The sequence below is a fragment of the Cavia porcellus genome, unplaced genomic scaffold (genome assembly GCF_034190915.1).
Source record: "Cavia porcellus strain 051 isolate PalLab524CR breed Dunkin Hartley unplaced genomic scaffold, mCavPor4.1 scaffold_11, whole genome shotgun sequence".
NCBI lineage: Eukaryota > Metazoa > Chordata > Mammalia > Rodentia > Caviidae > Cavia > Cavia porcellus.
The window spans coordinates 65,511,536-65,539,298 of NW_026947494.1; the positions used below are offsets into that span (position 1 = coordinate 65,511,536).

At 34.7% G+C, this 27,763-nt stretch overlaps 1 protein-coding gene across 3 annotated transcripts in view; it reads right to left on the reverse strand.

Moving 5' to 3' along the window:
• The window catches only part of Ap3b1 (adaptor related protein complex 3 subunit beta 1), a 259,442-nt gene that overhangs the window by 45,135 nt on the left and 186,544 nt on the right, over window positions 1-27,763 (reverse strand). For all 3 annotated transcript variants that reach the window (XR_010050584.1, XM_063258393.1, XM_063258392.1), the window contains exons 21-22: window positions 27,153-27,225; window positions 22,240-22,346 (exon numbers count right to left, since the gene is read on the reverse strand). Coding sequence is in view for 2 of the 3 variants with exons in the window: in XM_063258393.1 (XP_063114463.1) it covers window positions 22,240-22,346; window positions 27,153-27,225 (180 nt within the window). In the remaining variant the exon portion in view is untranslated. The remainder of the gene's footprint in view (window positions 1-22,239; window positions 22,347-27,152; window positions 27,226-27,763) is intronic.

The window sequence follows — 27,763 nt, forward strand, 5'->3', positions numbered from 1 at the left end:
TTCAAGATGTCAGTTACTTAATAAACTACATGTTTTAAAGTAGATTTCCAGTTACACTAGCTTCACAAGCATACATCATAAGGTAAAGGAACCTCAAGAAAAGTCTGAATACTATAATATCACTGAAGGATTACCTTGAAATGGTACTAAACGCTACTTCATCAAGGTTACATTATTTACGAAACATTTATATCTATGTATGTATTTTCAGGGGTAAAAGTGTAGATTCCCACTTTCAGCTAATTTTAAGGAATTAACTTGTAGTATTCGTACATGTGGAAAAGCCCAATTCAGAAAAATACACCGCTTTAAAAAATAAAAGGAATGCAGGTAATCTGGGACAACTGGATGGGTATCAGCCCAGATGTCAAGTGATGCGGGTTACTGTTTTAACTCAACCATTTACTACGAGTGAGACCTTAACTAAATCACAACCTCACTAAGCTTGTGCTTTTCTCTTCTGTAAAATGGGGCTAATTATATATATCCTATCCATTTCAATGAACTGTTGAGGAGCAGAAGAGATTGTATATGTGAAATTGATGTTTAAATTGTAAAAAGTTCAATAAAGGTTATTTTTGGGATTATTAGTAAATTGAGTTTTCAGTCAACACAATTGGTCAGATAGCAAAGTCATGCAGTTAAAAGTACAAACATATCAAAAAAGCTGAATCACCATTGGCAAAAGGCTTTTGTGACAATATTGCTGTATTTATTGATAGTACCATCCAAAGGCCTTTTAAAAAGTAATCCCCTTCCCCCACGTCTTTTTCCTGTTAGTTGTGGGTAAAGAAGACTGTTCTCTAAAAGGTTTCTAAATGATGTTGATGTTAAAAAATATAGGATCACCATTTAACAGCCTTTTAAAAAGCAGTCCCCAGGATGGTCTTTGTTAACAACTGAGGGAAGAAGGGACTATTTTTTCAAAGGCTTTTAGAGGACGTTGTTAAAAGAATATATAGTGAAATCATTTAAAAGCCTTTTAAATATAACAGTTCTCCTTCCTTCCCAATTGTAATGTCCTTGGCTTTCATTTATTTTGTACTACAAGTCAAAGATGGACAAGTCAATGTATTACTGTCCATAGCAGGCATTTGTTGGGAGAATGATGCACTGCTTTTAAAAAGGCTGGTGCCCAGAAATAAATCCAAGACTTCAAGAACATAGTTGCACTCCTGCACAGGATACTGCCTACATTCCTCATCACAAAGTTGTAGTACCTTTTGCCCACTTCCAGAGTATAGTGAAGTTAGCACACAAACAGGAAAGGCGTCACGGCTGAGTAATTCTAAGATCACCTACAGCGCAATCCAACTCTATGACTACGGCTGCTCACTTCCCACCCAATTTACAGCATACTATAACTTTCCACTCCAGGTCTTCTGTCTTTATGACCCTACTGCTGTCCATCGCTCCCCTTCTTCAAGACAACTCCACTAGGAGACAGCATAGTCATTTAGGATCCCTCTCCATTCTCCGCTTCAGGGCAGGCAGCCCTGAGCTGATTGCTTGGTTTAAAGCGTGAAATCTGATAGGAAGCTTTATAGGTTAGCTATCTTGCCAAACAAAGAAGTAGCCAGAGAAGTAACTGTAGCATATGAAATAAGTTTCCATCTCTTCTTGTGCTGATGCTTTTTACAAAAGTGTCCCTTCATTTTAAGAGTAAGATTTAAGGTCTATTATACTTTGATAAGTATAGTCCTCAGAACATACCATACTTTGTGCCCTACTTTTTGCCTGTCTTACATAGAGATTTCATTGAATATTTACATGCCATCATAAATCATGCACTACACTAAATATTCATAATACAGTGGTCAGTTTAAGCCCAGTTTGTTATTTTACTCTTCCTGACATAAACCAGCCACTAACAATCTTAATTTTATTCCATTTTGACATTCTTGTAATTTTCACACTGCTTAACTTTATGTATATTCTTTTGTAGCATGTTACTAACAAAGTGCTAGGCCTACACAGTATTTTTTCCTTGCATGTTTTTGTATGATATTTTGCAAACTACAAGTAATAATTCTGTGTTAAATAACACAGGTGAGTTACTTAACGAGATAAATCAGTTTCACTGAGAAACACTGTTATAATTCTGATTCCATTGAAATTTAAGTGTTAAAACTTGACTTACATATCAAACAGACAGCACTAGGAGTAGATGAATTTAATTTGATCTAAAACTTTCAGACTGCCTTTAATCACTATAACTGGGTATCACTACAGTAAAGTAGAACTGTTTCAAGTAAGCACTGCTTGGTGAGGCAGACAGCCTGTCTCCACAGCATGGCTCCATCTGAATTCCAGGACCAGGGAGCACTCACCAGGCTGCAGTCACCATCGAGATCAAACACTAAGCATACCCTTACTTTGGTGCTGAGCACTGGCTCCACAAGACAATGACCTGCACAAGTGCCTTTCCACTCCTCTGCAACCAGGTGGAATTGGGCTGAGGTTGGTTCTGAGTTACCAGCTTTCCCCACAGGTTTAACAGGTGAGATGCTTCCAGAATGACAACCCTCTCCCAAAGTCTAAATTCTAACGCACTTTGCCTATGAATATGTCATACCTCATGGCCTGGGGCAAGAACTGAGGGGAAGATTATCCTGCATTACCTGGGCAGGCTCAAGGTAATCACATATGCTGTAAGTGAATGAAAAGTAGGGGAGTCCAGTCAGAGAGAAGACACAGCCATTGTTGGCTTTGAAGATGGAAGAGGGGCCATGAGCCAAAGGTTGTCAACACCCTTACAACCTGGAAAAGGGCAGAAAAGGAAAATATCCAACTTCATCCAAGAACTAAGAATGAACAGAGTCATGCTAACACTGGTTTTAGAACAAGGAGTCCTATTCTGGACTTCTCACTTCCAGAATTGTAAGATAACAATAAATGTGCATTGTTTTAAGTTATCAAGTTCATGGAAATATCCTATATGCGTGACCAATGGGATGTCTAGCTGAAAACTACAGCTTGTGGATTCTTGTGTTGTAAAACCTATTTTTAGTATAAATAAATGTCTGAATGTGTACAATTTTCTGTAGCTTGTTATCCGAGAAGTACTTTTGTCTAGTCACCTCTCTCTGGAACAAGTATTATTATAAAGTTAGCTGTTTAATAGAGTTAAATTGAATCTCTGATTGTGAGTAGTAAGTATCTTGCAACCATTTTTATAACTGTTGGGATGAATAATAAAGAAGTACCAAAATCATCAGGCACGTTCCTCTGAAAATTGCTCAGAAAAAAATTGAGTTTACTCTTTGGGTGTGACATAAATTTACAAAAAGTGGTAAAATGTGTCTTGGTGGAAATTTCACATATATGAATCCTACTATGGAAGGCATTTGATTTGTAATTCCATTTGTATATTACACATTGAAAAGGAATTTTTCCTGTATATTTGGCAGCACTGGAAATTCCCTGTCAAGATACCAAGATCTACATGAGGGGTGACTGACATATACAGTAAATCTTTAAATTTTATTTTAAAAAATTTTTTAACCTTTAAAACTTAAAAAATATTACAATAAAGACATGTCTAAATTAATCCCCCTCAAAGTATCCCTCTTCACTTCAAATATATGCTATCACTCCTGTCAGATTAAGGAGCAGTTCTGAAAGCTCTTCAACTGTGAATGCTGCCTAACTACTGTTGTCCAGTGAAAAGCAGGACTGAAAAGTATCATCGACTTTATTCACCAGATATGACCAGATGTGATTTCTGGCTCATCTTCAAAGTCAAATGTTCATGAACGGTAACCTTTTGAATTGATTCAGAACACTAAGACACAACATACCTAAAGACATTCACAAAAGAGTGCTTCCAGAACTGCTTCAGTAAGAGGCAAAAACAATGGGTTAGTATGTTCAAAATGAGGGTGTGTTCTGAGGTGGGGTAGTGACAATTCTTCTTTTATTATGTTTTTTTTTTTTTTTTTTTTTTTGTCTTTTTCCTTTTTATCGGTACTGGGGATCGAACTCACGACTGCCTGCTTACAAGGCAGGCGCTTATGCCGCTGAGCTAAATTCCCAGCCCCTTATTATGAGTTTTTTAAAAAAATGTAAAACATTCACCGTATTTTTTATCACATTCATTCAAAGATCCCCAACTCTACTTGTTTTTAAGATACTCCTGTATTGTTATGATTTGTTCCTCTAAAACAAAAAGATATGCCTCAAAACTGGAGCCACAACTCAGGCCACACTGCTCAGAATGGAGACGCTATTTCATTCCCATGTATTGATAAGAATATTTAGGTTTGAAAAGGAAAGTTTTCCTCAAGAAAAACCACAATCCCTAAAAAGTTGTACTACCGTGCAAAGGGGAATTTGCTCTCTCCACAGATACTAGTCCTCAAAGACATTAAAGAGCATTAACATATATTCACTATTTTATCCAAACTCGGAGAACTGAGAGAGCAATTTCACACAACCATGATATGTAATCTTTATGTTTAATCTAACATCTGCTCAGATCATTACACTGCCTCTTGACATAATAGCACCTTTTTATTGACAGTTCTGAAATAAGACAGAAGTATTAAGTCACATTTCTATCAAAACATACCCTGAGAAAGTACACTGGTGAAACACAGAACATAAATAATCTGATCAAAAGCACGTAAAAAAAACTTGCTAGATTCCTACCTCTCCCACTTATGAATGCAATGATGAACTGACTACCTTCTGTAGGTCTGTATTATTCTTTTAAAAATTAGTTAAAAAGTCTTGTTCTCTTAGGAACAGCCTATTAAAATAAATCAGTCACGAATCTCTGGTAGTTTCCTTTCTACTATCTAATCTAGTTCCTGAGTGTTCAAAACTAGTAAAGAATTCAAACTTAGTGAGTGCAGCCATAGGTGTTAGCAAATAAAATCTGGTAAAAATTCTTTTTTTAATCAAAGAATTTCAGAAAACTGACGGTAACTAAGTATGATGGTATTAAATCTAAGTTGTCATGTATTCACAATCTACCTAATCATGCTCTTTTGATTCTACACGAGGTAATTTCCACATGTAAAATGTACCTGTATTTGAACATTTTCTGGCTCAAAACGTATCTCTGGCACAAAGTAATGTCTCCTTTTTAAATTCCTATTTAGGATCACTTCTCAGAGCAGCACAGCCATGCACAAGGGCTGCATGAGCAGCAAACCGCAAATTATTACCCATTGACAAACTGGACATTTTATGAAGATCCCACACCCCATCTTCTGCATCCTGAGTAAATAACTAACAATTCATTTCCTAACCTTGACTTTGGAGTACAGTTTTTCTATCCCCCTTTTTTTCCCTTTCCCAACAAGTGACAAAGAACAAGGAAGCTGATTGAAGGGGTCCATTACGTATCAACTTAAAGAAAGGCAAAGTGATTGATGAAACTAGCAGTCACCTTCACTGCTAGCTACTGCACCTGTATCCTTTTTGTCAAATGACCTGAAAATCCTGCTGACAATTTAACATTCAATACAGGACACTCAGGATAGGACCAGAGTTTTCAATATTTTTATTTACAATGAAACCATCAGGGATATAATATGAAAGTAAAAGTTAAAATTTTATAATTTTCAAAGTTTTACATTTTCTTTCTATATAGTCTCAGATTGCTATAAATTGGCTTTGCAAAAATACATTCTTGGAGTATGTAACCATGATCCAATAGGTTACCCAAATGCTTATTTTAATGTTTTTTTGTTGTTGTTGTCACAGACAACAATGTTAACTCAGCATTGGTACTCTGGCCAAGTGACTTGATGAATTACATTTATTATACTGCTAGAAAATGAATTTATGATTTATCATTTTTTCTCTTAAAGATGATAAATATGCCAAAAAAGACTTAATTAAAATAGAAAATAATGCAATATTTGAAAAAGACTAATATTTTACCTAAATGATCTAAAGTTGTTTCTCAACTTTCAATAGATGATGGGCTTAGTGAATTCATTAGATAAACAAGTAACCAAAATTGTCTTCTGTGGATAGACAGAAGTTTACCTAAATTAAAGAATCCATGGCATTTCCTTCATAGCAGTGAATTTACTCACAAACTTCCCATGTTAGAAATAAAATTTCACTAGGCAACAGTGACACAACTGAGAGCCAGCAAACCTCAGAAGGAGCCATGGTTCTCTGTGTCGACATAGCACTATTTCCTCTGGGCATTTATTACCTGTTAAAAACCAATCTTTTGGTGAGTGGCAGTTCAGGGTTTTTGAGAGCAAGCTGCAATATTTCTTCAGGTCTGCAGAGTCATAATTAAAGCTGAACTGAGCGGAATTGGAGAGGGAAGGTCAGCGAGGTGCCGTATGAGAGATGAGGCTGGGCTGATGGGCACCAAATGAACAAATTATGATGGGCCCCACTCAATGTGATGAGGTCAAATGCTTGTTTCTACCCACTGACAGTTCAATTTCCCTGAAATGTCTCTCGGTTCTCTATGAGCTAATTATGAATGAAAAGTTATCAACTGCTCACATCAAAGAGGGCTTAAATACTATTTTGTGGAGTTCTTAATGTCAAAATATTGTTCAAAACAGCATGCTGTCCCATATGAGATAATGTTTGGGTTAATCTAAGTATCAATGAAACACTATCAATTTTCCTCAGGTTTCTCACAATGTATACGTAAAGCAAATTTTCCAGTACTTGTCAACAACAAAATAAAAAAGATCATTTTATCAAGTAAATCTATATTATATCTCCAACTCATTTTCATTGGTAATAGGAAGTCCTACTTATGGCTTTGCATAGCAGAGGCTACACAATTCAAATAACACTTTGTATTTTTTCAGGAACAAATTCTACTGGATTATTAGCTTCTAGATATCAACATTCAGATTTACTTCAGCATACCAATTCATTGCACTAAACTCAAATGAAACTGACAAAATATAAACTCCTTTTATGGAATCTCAGTTTTTGAGGAACAATTTTCCACTCTCTGCCTTTATGTTGGATGATTATTTTCTTTATATAAGCCTAAGTACCTGCAACTTCTTTTTGAATCCTATGATAGATGATAAATATTTTGATAGAATTTAAGACTCATTTAGTTAAAAATAAGTATATGGCTTCCACCACATTAATACAAAAACAGTCTAAAATAACATTTGCTGAGGTCTTATCATGTGCCAGCCACTTGCAAGGACTTCTCTAAAGCATATTTAGCACTATAAGTAGTCTACCAGTTTTTTAGCACTTATACAATATAAATAAATTTGAACCAATGTCCTGAGGTTAAAGGGTACATCATATAAAAAAAGTAAAGTAATATGATCTATCATAAAACACTGAGCTAAAATTTTTTTGGGGGGAAGGGGTATCGAGAATTGAACTCAGGACTTTGTACTTCCCATGTTGACACTGTACCACTGAGCTATATGCTCGCACCCCTGAAATCAACTTTTAAGAACATTTATAAAATATGTAAACATAATGTATCTGAAAGTGGCATATGTGTTGACTTTTTAATTAACATAAGATAAAAAGAGACTTTTAGGAACAGGTATAAACAGGAGGAGGAGGTACTGAGTAGCAGTGGGGAAGGAAGAGGGAAAATGAACTATAATGCAAGTAAAGACCTCTAGGAGGCTTAAGTAAGGAAAGTGCTTTGATATTTAAAAACATCACTGACAACTTTATATATATATATATATATATATATATATATATGAATGGTTCATGCAAATATTACATGGACAATTAAATGCAGGTATCTTGTACTGAGTAACTAATTTAAAGATAATAATATATGATGTATTAACCATTGTTGCCCTCTAATAGTGTTTAGAAATTTTGTTATTTTTTCTCATTAAAATAAAATTTTAAAAGATGTCACTGGCAATTTACTAATGATAAAACTTTTAGTGTTAATAATTCCACAGTTAACATAATATGCTTAGGTATACAACATCAATTTACAAGATTTCTTAAGAAATATGATTTTATATATTCATGTTTAGAGTTCACAATTTAATTCATTCATTAAAGGATCTACTCTGGAAGTTGATTTTTTCTAATTCTTATTGTAATTGCATTGTTCTAATCTTGTAATATAAAGGCAGCTGCTTGCCTATCATTTGTACTTTGCTCGTTAATTCTGACTCAGTGAATTAACCTTTAATTATAGCCGTTAAAATTGAAATGAGCCTCTTGTCTTGCTGGGGCTGCCCCCTTTCAGTGCATGATTCTGATGAAAATTTTTAGGGTCAATGAATATGTCCTATGTCATGTCTGATAGTGGCTAAGGATGTGAGGAGGTAAATGTTACTTTAGAAAGATGTGCCTTAAATTTTTAGGAGATCTGTTCTGTTGACAGGAAAATAAAGTTAAAAAGCTATTTTTGGTTTCTCAGTTTATCACCTTGTATTTTCAGCCAAATTAAGAAAGCATTTAAGACATTTGAACAATGGGTTACTGAGATATATTTAGTCATATAATTTAAAGTAGTAACTTATTTTATAATAACTTGTAATTTTACTGTCCTAGGTAATAAGCAATGTATACATAACATGTTTTTTGGGATATGTGCCTGATGGGAATGATTCTCTCAATTAGGTAATAAACAAATTAGCAACAAAGTTCTTTAAGCGGATATCAGTGTTAATGGGTTCTACCATAATTTATTCATCCAAAACACATATCATGAGCACCTAGCATGTATTAAACACTGGGTGTGGAGGAGCCAATGAAAAAAACCTTCTCCTATTGTCTGAGGGGTTAGCCTCCATTTCTGAGTGTATCTATATTCCTAATATAAAGATGAGCAACCCTTTCTTTGAGCAACATCCACTGAAGTCATTTCAAGTCTCTGTTTCCCATGGAGATCTAGAATTTGAGCTGGAAACACTTTAAAATCAATCTAATCCAGCTTTCTAATCTCATAGAAATGACTGAATTTGATTCAAACACCGATGGACTAATTTAAATTTACAAGAATCTGAGCCAGATCACATACTTTATGAAGTATGGGTGTGTCAGATCTTCAATGAAAATATATACCCAGTGAATTTCTAAGTTTACATATTAAAAATTATGAGAAATTTCAAATGTGCACAAAGTGGAGAGACTAATGTAATGATACTCGTCGCTAGGTTTCTAAACTACCAACGGTGAGAAGCTGGGGCTATGCAGTGCAGTGCATGTTTAGAGTTCGAGCTTAGCACGTCTCTAGGTTCAGTCCTTAGTACGAGAAAACCCCCCAAAACAACAACAAAAACCCAATACTTTGCCAATCTGCTTAATAACTTGTGTACAGTTTTTTACTCTACTTTGAACCACTTAAAAGTTCTAGATATAATTTCATCAATAAATAATTTGCATATCTATAAAAGACTTATAAAGAAAACATAAAATACTATTATGCCTAAAATTCCAAAACAAATTTTTTCTTGACTTCCTCTAAGACATAGACAGTCCTGACATTTCCTCTACTACTTATTTCCTATTTCTTCACAGAACTGCTTTCCTGAAATCAGGATGGCAAAAAGCTGCATGCATTACATTTGGCTGCTGTCTCCTTTAAAGATGCATTTTAAACAGAACTTGCTGCACTTTTCTGTTGTCTTTTTTGGGAAGCATATATTTATTTTGAGCCAAAGTGTAAAGCAATCTTCAGTATTAACATTTAGAGGAGATATTTTAAAATTTAATAACAGAACACCTGAAAGTTTAGAGAAGTAACTCTGATTGATAGGCTTCTAAAAGTTGAAGTGATTACATTCCTGAATGGCCTGAATAGTCAGAGTCTAGTATAGTCCCAGATAAGTGGTTTTCACTTTTTTTTAGTGTTAAGGTCATATACTGTTCTGACTTATTTTTACTCTATGCTCTCTGTCTCTGATAAAAGATTAATTTCTTAGTGTTAGTTGGCAGTGTACCCAATAGCTAAATTCATTTTCTTTTCCTCTGAAGGAAATTTTTGTTAAATATCACAATAATGTTTTCCATGTTTACTTTAGGCTTTTCATGTCAAGATTTTTAATACTATTAAAATAAGATCTATCAATTTTCCATACTATGCCCTGTCCTGTGTTCACAAACAAAATTGCCATGTATTTTTCTTAGAGGAACAATGGTAACAGAAGATACCCTGGCCGATATATAATTAAATAATATTTAATATGTGATTGGCCAATGAATAATCATCTAAAACATTAAAACTTTGAAAAATGTATTCGCTGGAAATACAATTCAGCAGATGCAACAAAACTTGAACTACAGTATTGACTTATAGTGGCATGTAACTATTAAGCCAATTAACATGTTTTGCAACTAAAAATCTGCAACTAATAATAAACAACAATCATATACATATATTGAGGATTAAACCCAGGAGCTTCGCAGTGATCTAAAGTGCCAGTCCCTTGAACTTGTGATCCTCCTGCCTCAGCCTCCCAGAATAATGGAATTACAGTCATGTACCACTATGCTTGGCTAATCTCTTCTGAAAAAAAGTAGTTCCTTGTAATCATGTAGAAAAGGGACAGATGGAAGTGGGCTGTTATAGCTATGTGAGATGATGAGACTTCCTAAACGACACAGAAACAGAGAGAGATCAAGCAGCAGGAAGGTTCACCTTAAAGTTTAATTTAAAAATGTAAGCAACTGATACACAATACAATTGAGTAAATGAACACGACAGGATGTGGGTAGGCAATGGAAGCACAAAATACTGTCAAATTTTAATTAAAAAATGCTTTCAATTTAAGCAGACCCAGGCCAGTGATTTTTTCATTATTTTTACCACAGTTCCATGACTACTGACATTTTCATTAGACCAAATAAAGGATTTTCCTCAAATTTAAAATGACAAAATTATTTTTAATTTTGACTTTTAATTTCATCCTTTTCTAAACCTAAAGGAATGTGGTCTTAGCTGGACATGTCTTTTAGCCTGGGGCTTGAATACACCTTAACTTTTAAAAGTATGAAAAAAGTTTTTTAAAGAGATAGTTTTTCCACCATAGAAGAAATCACACAAAGTATCATTTTTAAGAGTAAGATCGAATTAATGAAACACCATGACTTATTAGGTTTCAAACTACAAAGGTGCAGAGAGTCACAAATGGCTGAGGAATTTTTGGTTTTTTTTCTGTCTTTTTCCTTTTTATCGGTACCAGGGATCGAACTCACGACTGCCTGCTTGCAAGGCAGGCGCTTATGCCACTGAGCTAAATCCCGAGCCCCGTGGCTGAGGAATTTAATTATACACCATTGGGGCCATTTTTCTCGATTTTCACAGGGTGAAAACCCCATGAGGGCAGGGATCTTGCCCATCTTGTTCATTACTGCTTCTCTGGCTAAATATTCTGGCCTGAATAAATATTTGAATGAACAAACGTTTAACCAGTATAAGTGTATAAAGGAATTTGGTCTCACCTGAAGAAATACTAGGGCTTTGTTTCAGTTCTTGTGAGGTAACCCTGAACTCTTACAATTAACTCCAGGAGAGAAGTGACTCTGTTACTTACTGTGGGCTTTTTGTGCCCACATCTGATCACTCAGGCCTCTTAAATGGCTCCTGTAGGCCACTAGATAGCTTCTGCTAAGAGGCAGTTCATGATGGGGACTGGCCTGGCCAACCAACTATGAATGATTAGGGGTTGGGGCTTGAACCATTTAATACCAGGCTGACCTCCAGGGAGAACAGAGAGCTGGAAATTGTTCACATAGGGACTGTGATCCCTACGGATCAAATCTATCATTTTTATGGCAGCCAAGTCAAGAGTTTTCTCACTTAGTAGGTCACAGGTGTGCTGTGATGCAGCAGCGCCTGGCACCCCAGCCACCCCAGCTGTCAGGAAGGCCAGGTGAACCTGTGTTAGCTGGAGCTCCAACATTCTTCTGCTGTCTGTCTAACCTAAAACACACCAAAAACACTGCTTTTTATAGGTGCCAGGACAAGACCAGAAAGCAACACATTAATAAGTCAAGTACTACAATTTTTCACTCAGAAGGCATCACCAGCATATTTCTCTGGCATTGGACCTGGTTACTCCCACCTACACAAGCTATATTCTACCACATTCAGCTACTGCTGCACTGTTCTTTCCCGCTCCAGGCCTCACATATATTGTTTCCCCTGCTGGCAATGACTTTTTTCACCCCAGTCAGCAAGATAAGCACTTAACTCATTCTAAAATGTTTTAAGGTCTCAGGTAAATTCTTTTCTAAGAGATCTTTGTCCGCAGGAGCAATTAGAAGATTTGTGCCTCTACTAGTACAGCAGTTACAACACTATTTGTCTCTTTTTCTCAGTAAGTTGAGTTTCCTTATGTCCCACTTTATATTTCACTTCCTTCTTTTCATTTAGTCTTTCCCTCTTTTCATTATTATTTCTTTTTATGTGGTACTGGGGATTAACTCTGTATTACTGTGCATCCCAGGCAAGTGCTCTACATTGAGCTAAACTTTCTTCTTTCTTTTCTTCTTCTCCCCCCCTCCTTTTATTTTGAGACAGGGTCTCACTATGTAGTTTAGGCTGGCCTTGAACTCACTAGGTAGCTCAGGCTGGCCTTGCCTCAGCCGTGTAGAGGGTGGGATTACTCTCCTCTTAAAACTTTATTTTGAGACAGAAGATTACAAAGTTGCCGAGGTTGTCTTCAAATTAATGGTCCTCTAAGATTCCAGGTGTTTTCTGGTTGATTCTTAAAAGCATGATGTTCCCCCAAATCCCATCTTTCATTGTCTCTTTTCACCCTACAACGTATCCTTGAGTAGGCCCTTTTATTTGCACATGTTAAACTATTATCTGTATCCCTGAGGCTTTGGGATATTCACGAAATATGTATGTATACACATCTGTGGATCTTTTTAAATAGCTGGTCCTGATTTTTCTCTAAAATCCAGAATGCATGTTTGCTCTTTCTTTCTTTTGTTGGGGGGGGGGTCTTTTTGAGAAAGATTTTTACTATGCAGTTTAGGCTGTTTTTTTTTTTTTTTTTACCTTTTTAATTTTTTATCGGTACCGGGATCGAACTCATGACCGCCTGCTTGCAAAGCAGGTGCTTATGCCGCTGAGCTAAACCCCCAACCCCAGTTTAGGCTGGTCTTAAATTCACTTTGTAGCCCAGGCTGGTCTTGACCTCTTAGTGACCCTCCTGCTTCAGCCTCCCTAGTGCTGGATTACAGGCTATGCCATAAGGTCTGGCTGTTACAGTAAGTCTCCAACCTAATGTTCTAAAACCACCTCATAGTCACCAACAAATTTCAATGTCATTGCCTTTGTCTCTTTTTTCTGTATGTATTTTCTATCTTGGTTAACTGAGTAGTAACATTATCCAGAGAATCGTTCAAATGGCAATCTCAATTATCTATCTAGGCAATGACTAAGCTTTTCTGTTATTGTGCTCTTGTTAATTTTCCACATAACTTTCATAAAACAAAGATTTATTCACTATTTAATAATTTCTTTCAAAGTCTTCACAATCCTGTTACCAGCCTTATCTGCACTCACCTCTCCCCAACATGTTTTCTATACTAGCCACATTCTGCAGCAGAAATACTCATTTCCTTTCCTTCCTGTTGGCGAACTCTCCAAGCTCCTACATGAGTATGACTAGCCCTTTTCTTACTGATTGAGTCTCTTTCACAATTACTTCCTTCTCAGGCTTGTAGAGAGGTGAAATTTCTTGGTCTGTTTCATTCACTTAGTCCTAAGCTCTTTTAGGAAGGGACTATGTCTTACCAAGCTTAGCAACCTGATCATACAGTGTTTGATACAAAAAATGCCTTTGAAGTTAATGAAATGAAGCCGTGTCCAGGAGTCTTAGCGTCTGTCAGAAAGCACACATCCAGAGGACCTCGCTGTCTTCCATGAATGGCACACACAGTGAGGAAGAGGGCCCTGTACGCCTCACCTGTCTTCTTGTAAGAGCTCCCAGGCCTTGGAAGCTATGCCACACTCAGGAGTACCAGTTCACGGGTCTAAAAGTCAGCTCCCCTGCACTCAACTTCAACAAAGGCAAAGCCTGTATTGAATTCTTTTCCAAATACCATTCAGCCATCCTTTTTCAAAAAGTTAACATCCACAATCAGGTCAGTGGCTAATATAAGGAAGTATTTTTCTCTGCAGCAAAATCTAAAACGTAAACTATTACTATAATTTCATTATGTAATTCTTGAAAGAGGAGTCAAACTATTCTTTGTTTTTGCTCAACTCTCACTGATCTTATTGTTTTGTTTTTTAATTTACTTATTTCAAAGAGAAAAAACAAAATTTCAAAACAAGAAGGTAATGATGGTTAATATATTACATATTATCTTTACATTAGTTATTCAGAGTACAGGATATTGGCATTCAACTATTCAAACAATTTTAGTACAAGCTTTTCTTTTCAATGAACTAAGAGCAATTAGTAGTATAAATATATATGGTTTTATATATACGGATTTTGGAGGTGTTTTGCTTTCCTTTCCTTTTCTCCATTACTCCATCCCAGTTTCTCTTTTCTTTTGAACAGTTTCTTCCCATTTTACAATATCTATTATACATTTTGGGTCTTATTTACTCTTTCAGCTTCTCACATTTGGGAGACAATATGATGCTGACATGTGCGTCTGGATCTGAACTCTTTTTAAAGTCAGAATCTATGAAAATTAAACAGAATGAAGTATGGCTTATAGTGCGCAATCAATGAGAAGACTTGCCAGGAAAATCATAGAATAAGCAAAGATTATAGGGAATATATTTATGCAAGCATATCTGCTTATTTATGGTTGGTTGGTTGTTGATTTTTTTAGACAGGGCCTTGCTGTGTTACTCAAGTTGGTTTTGGGTTCACCATGCAGCCCACGCTGACCTTGAACTCACAGTGATCCTTCAGCCTCAGCTTCCTAAGTACAGGGATTATAGGTATGTACCATCACACCCAGCTTACCTCATTTTAATCATTGAATTGAGTATACCACATGCAGCATATTCACAGGTTGACTGACTTAATTTTAAAGAAAAGTAAAGAGATACAGAATAAAATTTAGAAACAAAAATCTGAAGTCTTTTTTTGTCGTCTGCTTCTTATCACTGGTGGTACAAGCAACATACAAAGAGAAGTGATTCATTTTTATAAAGAAAATGAAATATTTAAAAAATTTTTAAAATAAAGGAAAATACATTTTTTAGGTTTGTGGCAAGAAATGAAATAATGTACACAGGACATAACTGAAGCCACTACACTAACATTTAATGTTTATTACTGATCCAATTATAAGAACCCAGACATAAAATAATTTAGACAAAGAAGAATCAATAATATTGAGAACTAAAAGCAGCATATATTAAAAACAAAACCACAATAGTGCCACCAGCACCGTGACAACAGTTTTAGAAATCTGGGGACTCTCTCAAGTGCATCCCTCCCAGATTTCACTCTGCTTTCTCCTGGCATTAGAATTACATATAAAATGCTATTTTATATTTGGTATACACAGTTACATTTTCCACATACGTATCCATCTATCAGCTATACAATTATTTTACATGTCCTGAAAATTTTTATAAAGAGCTTTATACTACATGGACCCTTTAAAACTTCACTTTTTCAAATTGCTTTGGGAATGGATTTATGTTGACCACATATTTGTGGTCCATCCATTTTATAACTGGGCATAGTATTTTACTGTTATGTCACAATTTATGTATCTATACCAGCAGTAGAAATTTAGTTTGTTTCTAACAGTTTACTCTTACAATGTGCCAGTGAACACCTAGCACATATTTTCATGTATATCCACAGGTAGCACTGAGTCAACAGAGATGATCTATTCAACCTATTTCCAAATTACCCCCTGAAGTGTGGTTTTTACTACTATGCAGTTCTACATTTTCTACCAACATTTACATTAATTAGTTTTTAACTAATAAGCTCTCATGTTTCAGATTTAAGCTAGGTTAATGCAATTAATAGCATGAAAAGATGCTATTATGGATTGCTTGGTGGGAAGCAAATGGAATGAATTACTACAGAGTTTAAACCAACAAAGCAATGATTTCACCAAAGGCACTGCTTCTCTTGGAAACACTTGTGAGCAGATCTAGCACAGTTGGTAAAATAAACTCTCAGCTGGAACACAGTAGCCTGACTTAGATGTACAGAGCTTTAAGGGCAGATACAGCAACCGAGCTTCTCTACAATAAAGGCACCAATTTGGCAGTCCCTGGTGCTTATTGGTAACCTAATTTGCCTCTATAAATGAAGCATCTCTCTCCTCTCCCTTTTCTCTCTTTCTTTGTTCCCCACTCCCCAACATGGTCTCACTGGGTTGCTTGCTGGCCTTAAAACTCCTAGACCAGAGATGGTGAACCTTTTAGAGATGAATGCCAAACTGCAACTCAAAACCCATTTATTTATCACAAAGTGCTGACATTGCCATTAAACCTGCATATTGAAATTTTACTTTAGAAAAAAAACCTTGTGCATTAACATCTTTTGTTTTAAAAGAAAAAAAAAAAAAACCCACAAGTGCCACAGGTTTATCACCACTGTCCTAAGCTCTGATTTTCCTGCCTCATTCTCCAACTGCTGGGACTATAGAAATGTGCCACCACACCTAGCTGGCTGGGTCACCATTTATATTCTTCTGGCATAGTTCTATTATCCAATTTGGGGAATGAAGGAAAGGAAAAATGTAGGATACGTAATGTCAAATCTTTTACCAAATACAAAGGGGCCTGAAACCCTGTCAATTCTATTCTTGACTAGGTCCTTCCTCTTTTACCCTATGTTCTGTCCAAGATCCTTAAATCTGAATTTATTAATGATCCTCGAATTGTAAAAGTGCACTATCATCTCTGTTCCAGGACCATATAACCAAATTCTGGGGTTCACAGCTATAGAACAGAATTCAAACACTTTTGGTTCAGTATTTCATTTGACTTTTGTGAAAACACATTTAAGATATTAAGGGAAATTACAACATCCACTTTTTCATCCCCAAAAGAAGCCGATCATCTTGAAGACTGCTGTATCTGTGTTCTCAGAGCTTGATTTAGACTCATGACCTAACAATGGTCTAGAGAGAAAAAAACTAACCACTGTGTGTCACTGAAATACTATACCGAGGAATGAGCTATTTATTTATGTAGACATCTGAGGGTCAGCATAATTAGCCTCATGCAAGATTGAAATGAATGCTGTTTCTGTATTATCTTTATCATACAGTTTGTACAAGCCTTTCCTTACAGTGACAAGGCTTGTTATGCGTTATTTTTAAAGCTCCATGTTCTGAATAAGCAATTCAATAAAACAGTGAAAGTTTTCATTAGAAAAGTATTTTATGTGAAAAAGGAATTGTTTTTTGAGTTTTAATGGAAATATTTTGGTAATTTCAAAAAATAAAATCTTCTCAAACTGCCAAATACACAAGGAAAACCAACAACTCATTAAGATAATTAAAAACCATCTATAAACCAGGGAGTCACCACATAAGTTAAAAAATGTTCCATCTATTTTTTATAAAACAATTAAAATCATTCTGGTGTAACTATTTTCAGTGCTTTGAAATTCTATCTTAGGTTCATGTACACATAGAACATTGGAGTCCAAATAAAACAAGGAAAATCAAATGACTTTTCAGTGTCACTCAACTAATTAATGGTAATGATTCAGAAAGATAGGAGCTAGTAGTGTTAATTAGAAGGAATCATAGTCCATACATGTGTGTCCCATTTCGAATAAAACATTTTTGAAAATATTTTGCAAAGAAAACCTGGAAAATATTGAAAAATATACAGATAAAAAATCAGTCTGTATATTCATAATCTGATCATTCAGAAAAAACTGTTAACGTTATGATGCAGTTTCTTCTATTGTTTCATTTCTCTGTATTTAAAAATGCAACAGTATAGTTTGTCAAAACCGAGATCTATATATACACACATATTTCTGTATCTTTTTTCTTCACATATTTTCTCATCTCATTAAAATAATACACAGTTTATAATTATAATACAAAATTCCTTAAATTGCTTTTGCTATACTTTATATTCTTGTATCATTAAACATTTAGGTTTAAAATCAACCATGAATATAAATTTTCACACTATTTCTAATTATTTCTTTGGAAGAAAAAGTCGATTACTGGGTCATCTTTATATTTGATGGCTCTTTATACGGGTGACCAAATTGCCTTTCAGAAAGATATACTGTATCCTTGCATGAGCCTAGTGGTATATAATGCCTATTTTTTTGAGCCCTTCACCAGCAGACATTGGTTTTTGTAAAGTTTTGCTAATGTCCAGGCAAAATGCTTCTTTCAATTTTTATTGATAACTACTACTGAACATTTTCATGCATCTATTATCGTGTTTCCTGGTCTATAAATAATGCATTCATATCACTTATCTACTTTTTAAAAGTGTTTCGCTGAAGTCTAATACACATACAGAAAAGTATGCATATCTTAACTGCAAACCTTAAAAGATTTTCCACAAACTGAACACACAGCTAGATCACCATTTCCAAAGTTTCTCTTGTGTTCTCTGCAAGTACTAATTCTAAGAGTAACCATTATTTTGACTTGTAATATTATGAATAAATTTGATCTATTTTGGTACATTTGTCTATTTTCATAATAACAATTCACTGTTTTTTTGGGATCTTTTTGGTATTGGGGACCAAACTCATGACCACAAGCTTGCCATGCAAACGCTGTGCCACTGAGGTATCCTCAAACTTCACTGTTTTAAAATCAGTATTTATTACAAAACACTTAAATATTATAGAAAAGTACAGTGAAAGAAATCAACACCTGCTTCAAAAAGCATGCTACCTGAAATAACTTAACTACTGTGAATGTGATATATCTATAAACATGGACAACTATACAGAAAAACAAACTGTCTTGTCAAATGAGCTTATAGTAGTATTTTAATTGAAGAAAATTAAAATCAATAATTTAAAGAGCCTCCCAAACTTCAGATAAGTGCTCTTTGAATATATGTAAACTTTAAGAGGTCTGAGATTAAAAACAAAAATTGTTTTAGCTTTGCATGCTACTGATCAATTTCTTACTATAAAAAAATGAAACAACAGGTAGCACCTCATTTATTTCCTTCCCCCATCATTTACTTTTGGTTTCTTGTATTTTTTTTATCATTTATACTCAGTCTGTAACTACTGATTCTGTTACTTTGTATCTATTAATTGGTCTGCTCATTAAGCAGTATCCTTTTTTAAAAAAGTTGGCATCTTTAACAGTACAAAGACAAGTTTCTTGAATCATATTTTATTTTTTTTACTTTACAAAGTTGTAATAGCAATAATAAATAATTATAGAAACTTCACTTATGTTAATTCTTTTCAAAACAAACAATCATATGAGATATGACTATTATGGTTATTTCACAGACGGAAAAAACTCTCAGCCATGGAAGGTACACTGGCTTGCCTCTGAGCCTCAATATGTAAGCAGCAGAGCTCCTACTATGAACAAATGAAATCAGTAACATTCAAATGTCTTATTGGACATTTACAATATAAAATTTGCTTAAAAATGCTTACTCATAGGTCATTTTACATTTAATTACGAAGTATTTTGGGTAAGTGACAACTATTCTGATACAGAAAACCTATTCAATGTTTGGATATTTCTGTTGAACATAAGTCATAATATCTGAGGTCCTAAAGCAGTATCTCATATCAGGCTGCATTTAGAGCTTCCACATTTATGAATTTTACATATGAGTGCCAGCATCATTTTATTATTTCATGGCCAAATATGTGTAGGTCACAGTAAATATTATCTTATTATAAATTACTTATATTTTTTTCTTTCTACGCAACTAAAGCAACATGTTGATTTCAAAGTTACAGATGTAAGCTATTATTTCATTCTAGGGTCTGAAAAAGTTCCTTTATTTGTTGAGCTCTCCCTAAAATCATATTTAAGTTGTAATTCTCGAGAGTTTCACTTTGATTCTTTTCTTCACATGTCTTCAGTCCATTTCTTTGCAAATTCACACAAGTAATAAGAAAACTTAAAATCTTGATGATTTTTCTTCTTTTCTCAGTACTGCTTTGAAGGCTGCTGGTAAGACTGGGGCCGTGCCACTGCACCCCCTACCCTAAAAGTACAGGTTTGACTTTTCTTTAAAGTTATTCTCTTCCTTGTTTGCTTGTGGCAGTTCTTTGTTGCCTTTATTTTGGGAGCTGTTGAGAGAAGTGCTGGAGGTCTATTTCATTCAGCTGCAACACTTGACAGTGTTCTCTTGCCCATCTTTGGGTAGAGTGCTTTTCTTTCCTTTGAAGAGATCATCCCAATACATATTTTCTTTAATTTAAAAGGGGAAATCTTTCAATTGCTTTGTGATGAATGAAAACTTGCCACAAGCTTTTCTGAACTCAACTGCATTTTTCTTATAGCTAACAAAGTGTAAAGAGTCTACCTAGGGTCTATCATCATGTGTTACGCAACTTTCAAAAATACTAGTTAATATTTATCAAGTGACAACAATGCACTTGTGTCTCTGTTCTCAGAGGTTTACATATTATTAGCTCATTAATCTCATAACAATCCCATAAGGCAGATATTACACTCCAAGATAACTGAAGAGCATAAACGCTGCTACTTTACCAATTTGCCCAAGGTCAAATAGCTAGCAAGTGGCAAAGCCTGATTTGCACATCTGATACCAAAGTGTAAGTAGTCACTTATCCTTTCTAGAAAACAATCTTTTAGTGGTTTCCTGCTCCAATCAAAGAACTAACTGTTTCATGATAGGTTTTCTAATGACCACTTTTCTCTTTAGAGTCTAACACAAATGCTCAACAAATATTTACTACTTGTACAAATGAAAGCCTTAATTGATTGTTTCCAACATTTCTCTACCTCTTTTAATGTGATTTCTTTTAGTAATAAGAAGAGCAAACTAAAATCCCAAATGCAATTCTCATTTCTGGGTGGCCTAGACAAAACTTTCTGCAATTCACAACAAGAAGACTTAGTGTTCCCTGCATTTCCTCAGTGACCTGACCTAAAGTGAATAGAAATGCACACCATTCTTTCCAGTCATCCACTGTATGGCCCTGGTGTACCAATTTGCTCAGAAGGAGAAAATGTTTCAACGGTGTACAAGACTCAGTCCTCTTCCTCCCCACTTCTGGTGGCGGAGCTCTATATTCCCTGGTGGCTGAGATCACCATGTGTCAACCCTGGGACTCACCTCCTGTTCCAGATCTGCTCACCTGTTTCTCATGCCCATCAAAGGTCAAATATCTTCTATTCTCTTAGCTTACAGGTTCTGGCAATAAACCTAACCCAAGGCCAAGCATCTCCATATATTGTACATCCTAGGCAGGACACTTCATTTAAAGTGAACACAAAGTGGGTGCATCACGTTAACACACAAAAAAAGTCACTGCAGTTTTACATGAATGACAGGGTGATGATTTTGACATTATTTTGTTTAAAGCAAGACCCTTAACCTCACTTCTAGTTTCACCTTACAAACAACATTAAAAGATTTTTTAAAAAAGATATCAACACATGCAAATAAATGTATGAAAAAAAGAACACAAAGAAAAATACTATGCTGGGCATTTTAAAATGGAAATTGTTGTGAATTTTTAGTAGCTCATGGCAAAAACAAAGAAACAAAAAAAGAGCCATGTGGTAATAATAAACTGATTATGGGAATCAAAGCTCTTTAATACAGACTTTGGGAGGGGAGGACTTTGGTGTTAGGGACTGATCCAGGGCCATGAATTCTACTCAGTGTAACTTCTATCCCCTAAACAATAATTCTTTATTGCAGAATTCAGGATTAGTCATGAGTCCACGACATTTCAAACTATGACACACCACATACATGACAGTCCCATAAGACTATACTGCATAGAGACAGCACAGTTGTCTCTGTGTATGTTTTATGATGTTCTCATAATGACTAACCCAGCCAATGATGCACTTATTACAACATACCTTTGTTAAATGACACCACTACATAAACTATCGCTGTGTGGCATAGATTCTTATATATTACAGATCTGTAATACTACCAAAGAATATATACATAATTAAATGCAGTTAACAAGCAAAAGTAAATTGAAAAGATAACAGTTTGAATAGAGTAAATTTAAAAAAAATTTACAAAATTAAAAGGTCTTCTGTGAACTGGACTTGTTAAAGGAAGACCTATTCAAGACTAAGAATCCACTTTAATCATTTGCAATGAAATAAAAAAGATGCAGTGGCATTGTAAGAAAACTGAGCTGATGTATTCTGAAATTAACTTACGGTGATGACAGATGAGGAAGCAGACAAGTTTAAACCTTCAAGATCTGCTATTAAGCTTGGAGAAAGCACTGGCGTGGGAAGTGCAACTGGAGTGGATATAGGATTAACTGTAAGAAAAGGCCCAAATTAGCAAATATGCATGAAAATTTAATTCAAATTATTGAAAGCAACATTTTTATTTTGTTAGTAAATCTAATTAAATTACTTTCACTAATAAATGTATGACAATTCTATTTAATATCTTGATTTAGTCAACTCATCAAGTAATGGCAGTTATTAGTCTTAGCTTTCAAAACATAATGGCAAATCCTGTAACAAAATAGGGATATAAATATCTTGAGTAATAGTTTTTGAAAATTTTTATCACATAACATTATTACTAACATTTATCACCCAGGTAATTTCACTAACAGAAAAAGGTGAAGAAACATTTTTCCACACTAATATAAAGAAGACACAATAGCTTTCATGAGGGTTCTCTAGTTGAGTCAGAGGTTTTAAAAGGCATGTTTAAATCATTTCTCTATTTTATTCTCCACTCTAATTAATTTATGGTCCAATATATGTAATTCCCTTCTAATTACACTTTGCCAGCAAAGCTATGTAGTGACAGAAATGTTTTTATTTGTTCTAAACTAGCAAGTACTTGGAAGCATAATTGCAAGTTTGAAAATCTTTTAAAAATGCAGTAAGATCATGTCAGTCCCTTAAGACTCTTCACATTCACAACTCACAGCTTTTGTAACACTAACACCATAACCCAGTGCACAAAATTCTCCATGATCTAGCTCAGCCCTGGGCAGCAGAACAACCTATGACTTCAATAGAAATGTTCTGAATCTGTGCTAATATGGCTGGCTGCATATGCCTAATGTGCTCTGTGAATAGAATCAGAATGACTAAACATATACATTTTTAATTTTACTTAAATTTAAATAACTGTATGTGTTTAGTGGCCACCATACCAGATGTCTCAGGCCCAGCTCCAATTTCATTAGCTTCTCTAGCTCTACAGAATACTAGTTCCCAAGATTTTGTTCCATATCTTTGAGGTATTTGTAATATACTCCATTCCCTAGAAGATATACTTTTTGGTTTTATTTATCTTGCAACTTCTACCCCGAGAATACTTGAGGGAAAGTTCTTTTTGATTCACCTAATACTGGTGATATATCTTCTTTGTTCCACATGTTTGCTTAAAGCAACTTTCATAACTACTTCTCATATAATACAGATTTGCGTCTTTATGTGTTCTATTTCCTAGCCTGTGTGAAGAGACTTTAACTTACAATCGCTTTCAAAGTCTCACTCCAAAACAACACTGTAAAGAAATTAACACTTAATATGACATCATTTTTAAAGCATCTTTTTCTAATTTTAGTTTCACAATGTCCTGTATGTTAAGCAGAAGAAATACTAATTCATGACGTTAATAATAAATACTTAGCACAGAGAAGAAAGAGGAGACAAACTTAAAATATGGTCCCTGTCTTTAAGTGACTTTAAATCTAATTAAGAAAAAGAATATGCATGTTTTTAAAAAACAAAGTAATAATATAGTCTATAAATAACAGTGTCAAAAGAAAACTTTAAAAGGAAATCTCAAACAAAATCTACATGTAAAAGGAAAAGCAGGTGTAGGAAGGAGTGGCACGTGGATACCTTGGTCTCCTCGCTTCACTCTCTATAACTGGTAGTTATTGTATCTAAGGAAGCAGCCGAGTTAGCATTTGTGCTATAGACTGGCTGTATTACAAAGCCCTTCTGTGATTTTGAACAGAACTCTCTGTGTATGTATGGAAAGAGTGTTATCAGGAACACAGATCTTTTTATCTCTTTAATCAGTTTAGTGAGTTAATTTCTGTATCTTATTTGTGAAATGAAAAATTTGTTAATCTTTCATGATTTCTGTAGATTATGGGGCCAGATAACTATTTCATAAGCATTGGCTGATACTGGCTTTTCATTCTCTTCCAGTTCTCACTCTGCCTGGTACCCCAACACTCACTCCCTGACTGCTTGGCTGAAGCTTGCTAAAACTTAGCTCTAGAGTCCCATCTTGCTACTGGGAGGCAGTGTGGGCTTTGAGACACTCAGCAGCACTCAATGCCTATCCCCCTCTCACTTCACCTATCATGTGGCCAAACTAACTAACTAATGACTTCCCCATCCTCCTACTTCCCCTCTAGAGTCCCTCTGGAGGGGACAATGTTAAATCTCAGGCATGTAACAGATTTCCTATATAACTGCAAATACTCAAAAAATGCTTTCTGAATGGTAAAATGCTCAGTACTCAGTTTTCCTGATTGCAGTGGACATCTACAACCTTTGCGTAGATAAAATATAAAGAATTTGTCTGTTTTTCCTGCAAGATCACTCTTTCACAAGTTGAGGACTTAAGCCACTAAGAGTGATGTTAATGTTTGATCAACAAACTGATTATTCAGGGTGGTGAAAAACTACTATGGGCTGGGGATTTAGCTCAGCAGCATAAGCACCGCCTTGCAAGTCAGCAGGCCTGAGTTGATCCCCAGTACCAAAAACAAACAAATAAGCAAACAAACAAAAAACTACTATGGGCAATAAGCAGTGAATAGAGTGGTTGTAAGCACTCTGCTCCTCTTCTTCTGAGGCCAGGTTGCATTTCCTCCACAGGCCTCTGCAGCTCTTTAATTGCTATTTCTCTCCCTGTACTTTGTGTCTCCACTTATCTCATACGTATACTCACAACCTACTTGTCCAGGTATTTGTGTCCGTGATTAGAGTTCATATCTGGAAGACAATGACTGAATTCTAGTATTCAGTAGAACACCTACCAAGATACCTTGTATTAAGGAGAATCTCTGTCCATAAAAGTCTGCTGAGCTAACCTGTTAACAAGAGTCTCTAGAGTGTCATTTCTAACAAATGCAGAACTACAAAAAAAATTTAAAAAAACACCTCAAATATTTCAATATTAAAAACAAAGGGAAACATTCTATGTGGAGTTTTAAAATGTAGGTTAAAACAAAAATTTCCTTTTAGGAATCTTACCTTTATAAAGAACAACTTGTTGGGGAAAGGAGAAAAAAAGAAAAGCAAAAGTATATGATAATTATAATAAGGAAGAGAAAAGAAAAAAAATATATATGTGTACTATATATATATATATATATATATATATATAAAATAGCTAAGATAATTATACAATTAATTTCTACTAGTTCACTGAAAAGAATAGTTTGTGATCATACTGATCAACTTTTCATGCCTGTATCTTATAATCTGAGTAACTACTTTAAAGATAATAATATGCAATATATTAATCACTGTTAATCTATTATCTTGTTTTGAAATTCATTGTTTTTATTGTTTTTTTCTCTTCAATATTAAAATGAAACAAAAAGAATCTTACCTTTAAATACTTAAAGAACTTAATTTTTAAGGAAAACTTCTGTCTCTACACATAAAAACATACTTGTATAAAAAAGAACCAAAGTGTTAACAATTGTGTATTTTACAGTTTCCCTTTACACTCTCTCCATGTATCTTTCTACTTATAATAAACTTCTGTTGTTCACAGATCACCCAGACTGCATTATAGAACTACGACAGTGTGAAGTACAGACAGTAGATGACTTCTGAGCTTGGACTTGAAACACAGACCCAGTCTGCCATGGAAAGATGTGAGGGAAGTGTTCTCAGAGGGGACAGCAGTACTAAGCCTTGGTGGGAATGAGCCTCAAAGTTTATACAATGTAAAGGGGCAGAGTAATGTGAAATAGGGGTAAGAGGCAGGCCAGAATCGACAGTGTCTTGGAGACTAAGGAAAAAAGCATTGACTTTAATGGAGAATTAAAGATACTCAATTAGAAGGTTTAAGACAAGGAAGAAATAAGATCTGATTTTGTAGTTCACTGGTAAGATAAATTTCCAGGAAAGAATTGTCAGGTCTTATTACTAGTATGCACAATTTAAGTTAGACAGATATTGTTAAAATGACTCCAAAAATCAACAGCCATCTGTATTCCTAGGAAGAGGATAAGTGTCTTGCTTTCCCAAATCTAGGCAACAATGAATGACAACAAAATGTAAAATCTTTGCTAACATGTAAAAATTGATTCATACTTAGCTTCAATTTTATTTTTAATTTCTTTATATTTAGTATTTCTCTGTATTATATAAGTGAGTTTCTCTATGGTCAGAGTTCACCATGTCCACTGGAGACAGCCCATGTGAACCATACAGAAAGAACAGATCCACGACAGCATGAAGAGACACATATCTTCCCCCAAGTATGGAAAGACTACAGTGGAAAATGACAGAGGTTTAACACTCAGGAAATCTCACTTGTTGCTCTTCTTGTGTAACTTCTATCTAGGAATAAAATCAATTCTACTATCTTCCTCTCACCATTTAAGGAGAATGGTGACTATATATCTTTGCAAATGTGGCTGAGTGTATTTATATGATTCTGAAGTACATTTGCTGGAACAAAGATTTTTTTGTAGTTAATGATATGTAGGGTCAATCTCTGCAAGTTTAATAATCCATTTCCATTCCTACCAACATTAGAAGTGGAAGATGGTAGTTTCCATTTTTATTTTCTTCTCTAATTCTATACTACATCCCTAAATTGGATATGGCAATCTTCAAAACCAACATTTAAAGCAAATATAAATTTTAACGGAAAAGATTTAAAACTGGCCAAATTTGATATATTTTATTTGATCAACTGTATTTATCCATGTGACTCAGACTACTACACTGAATAGACAAAGAGACTCTACTACCACTGGTTTTCAAAATTTTCTTACCTTACTCAACTATAAATCTTTTATAATGGATATCAATATGTTTTAGAACGTGTAAGTAACAATTACTATAAAAATAAAAAGTATAGTCAATACAGAAAAAATAATTACAATACTTACAATCATCTAGGTCTAGAAGTGAAACATCTTTCGTAAGAGAAGTTCTATCTTGCTTTAGTTTTTTTTCTTTCTCCTATAAGATAATAAATATTTCATTTACTTTTTTTATTTATTTATTATTTATTTATTTATTTATTGTCTTGAGACAGGGTTTCCTCATGCTGGCCTTGAACTCACTTTGTAGCCCAGGCTGGCATTGAACTCAGCAATCCTCCTGCCTCAGCCTCCCAAGTGGTAGGAATACAGTCATGTGCTACAACACTCACCTAGGGAACAGTATTAACATTTAAAAAAGATCGCATTTTTTCTTTTGTCTTAAAAACAAATTAAGCTTCTGTCTTGCTGCATGAAACGTTTTTCAGAATGAAAACCTGACTCAATTAGCACACAGCATTTCTTTTCCATTAGGCAAAGTGTTAATTATTTAAAAATATTTTAGATTTAAAGGTCACTCAGGATTTTAGAAGAAAATTTAAAAGTGCATAATAACGATTTTATAAGCTGACAACTTTTGCTAATATAAAAATGTAATGTGGTTCTTCAGTTTGAAGTATATAAACATTCTTAAAAATAACTTTTGAACAAGTTCACTTAAGAAAAAGAACTGCCCT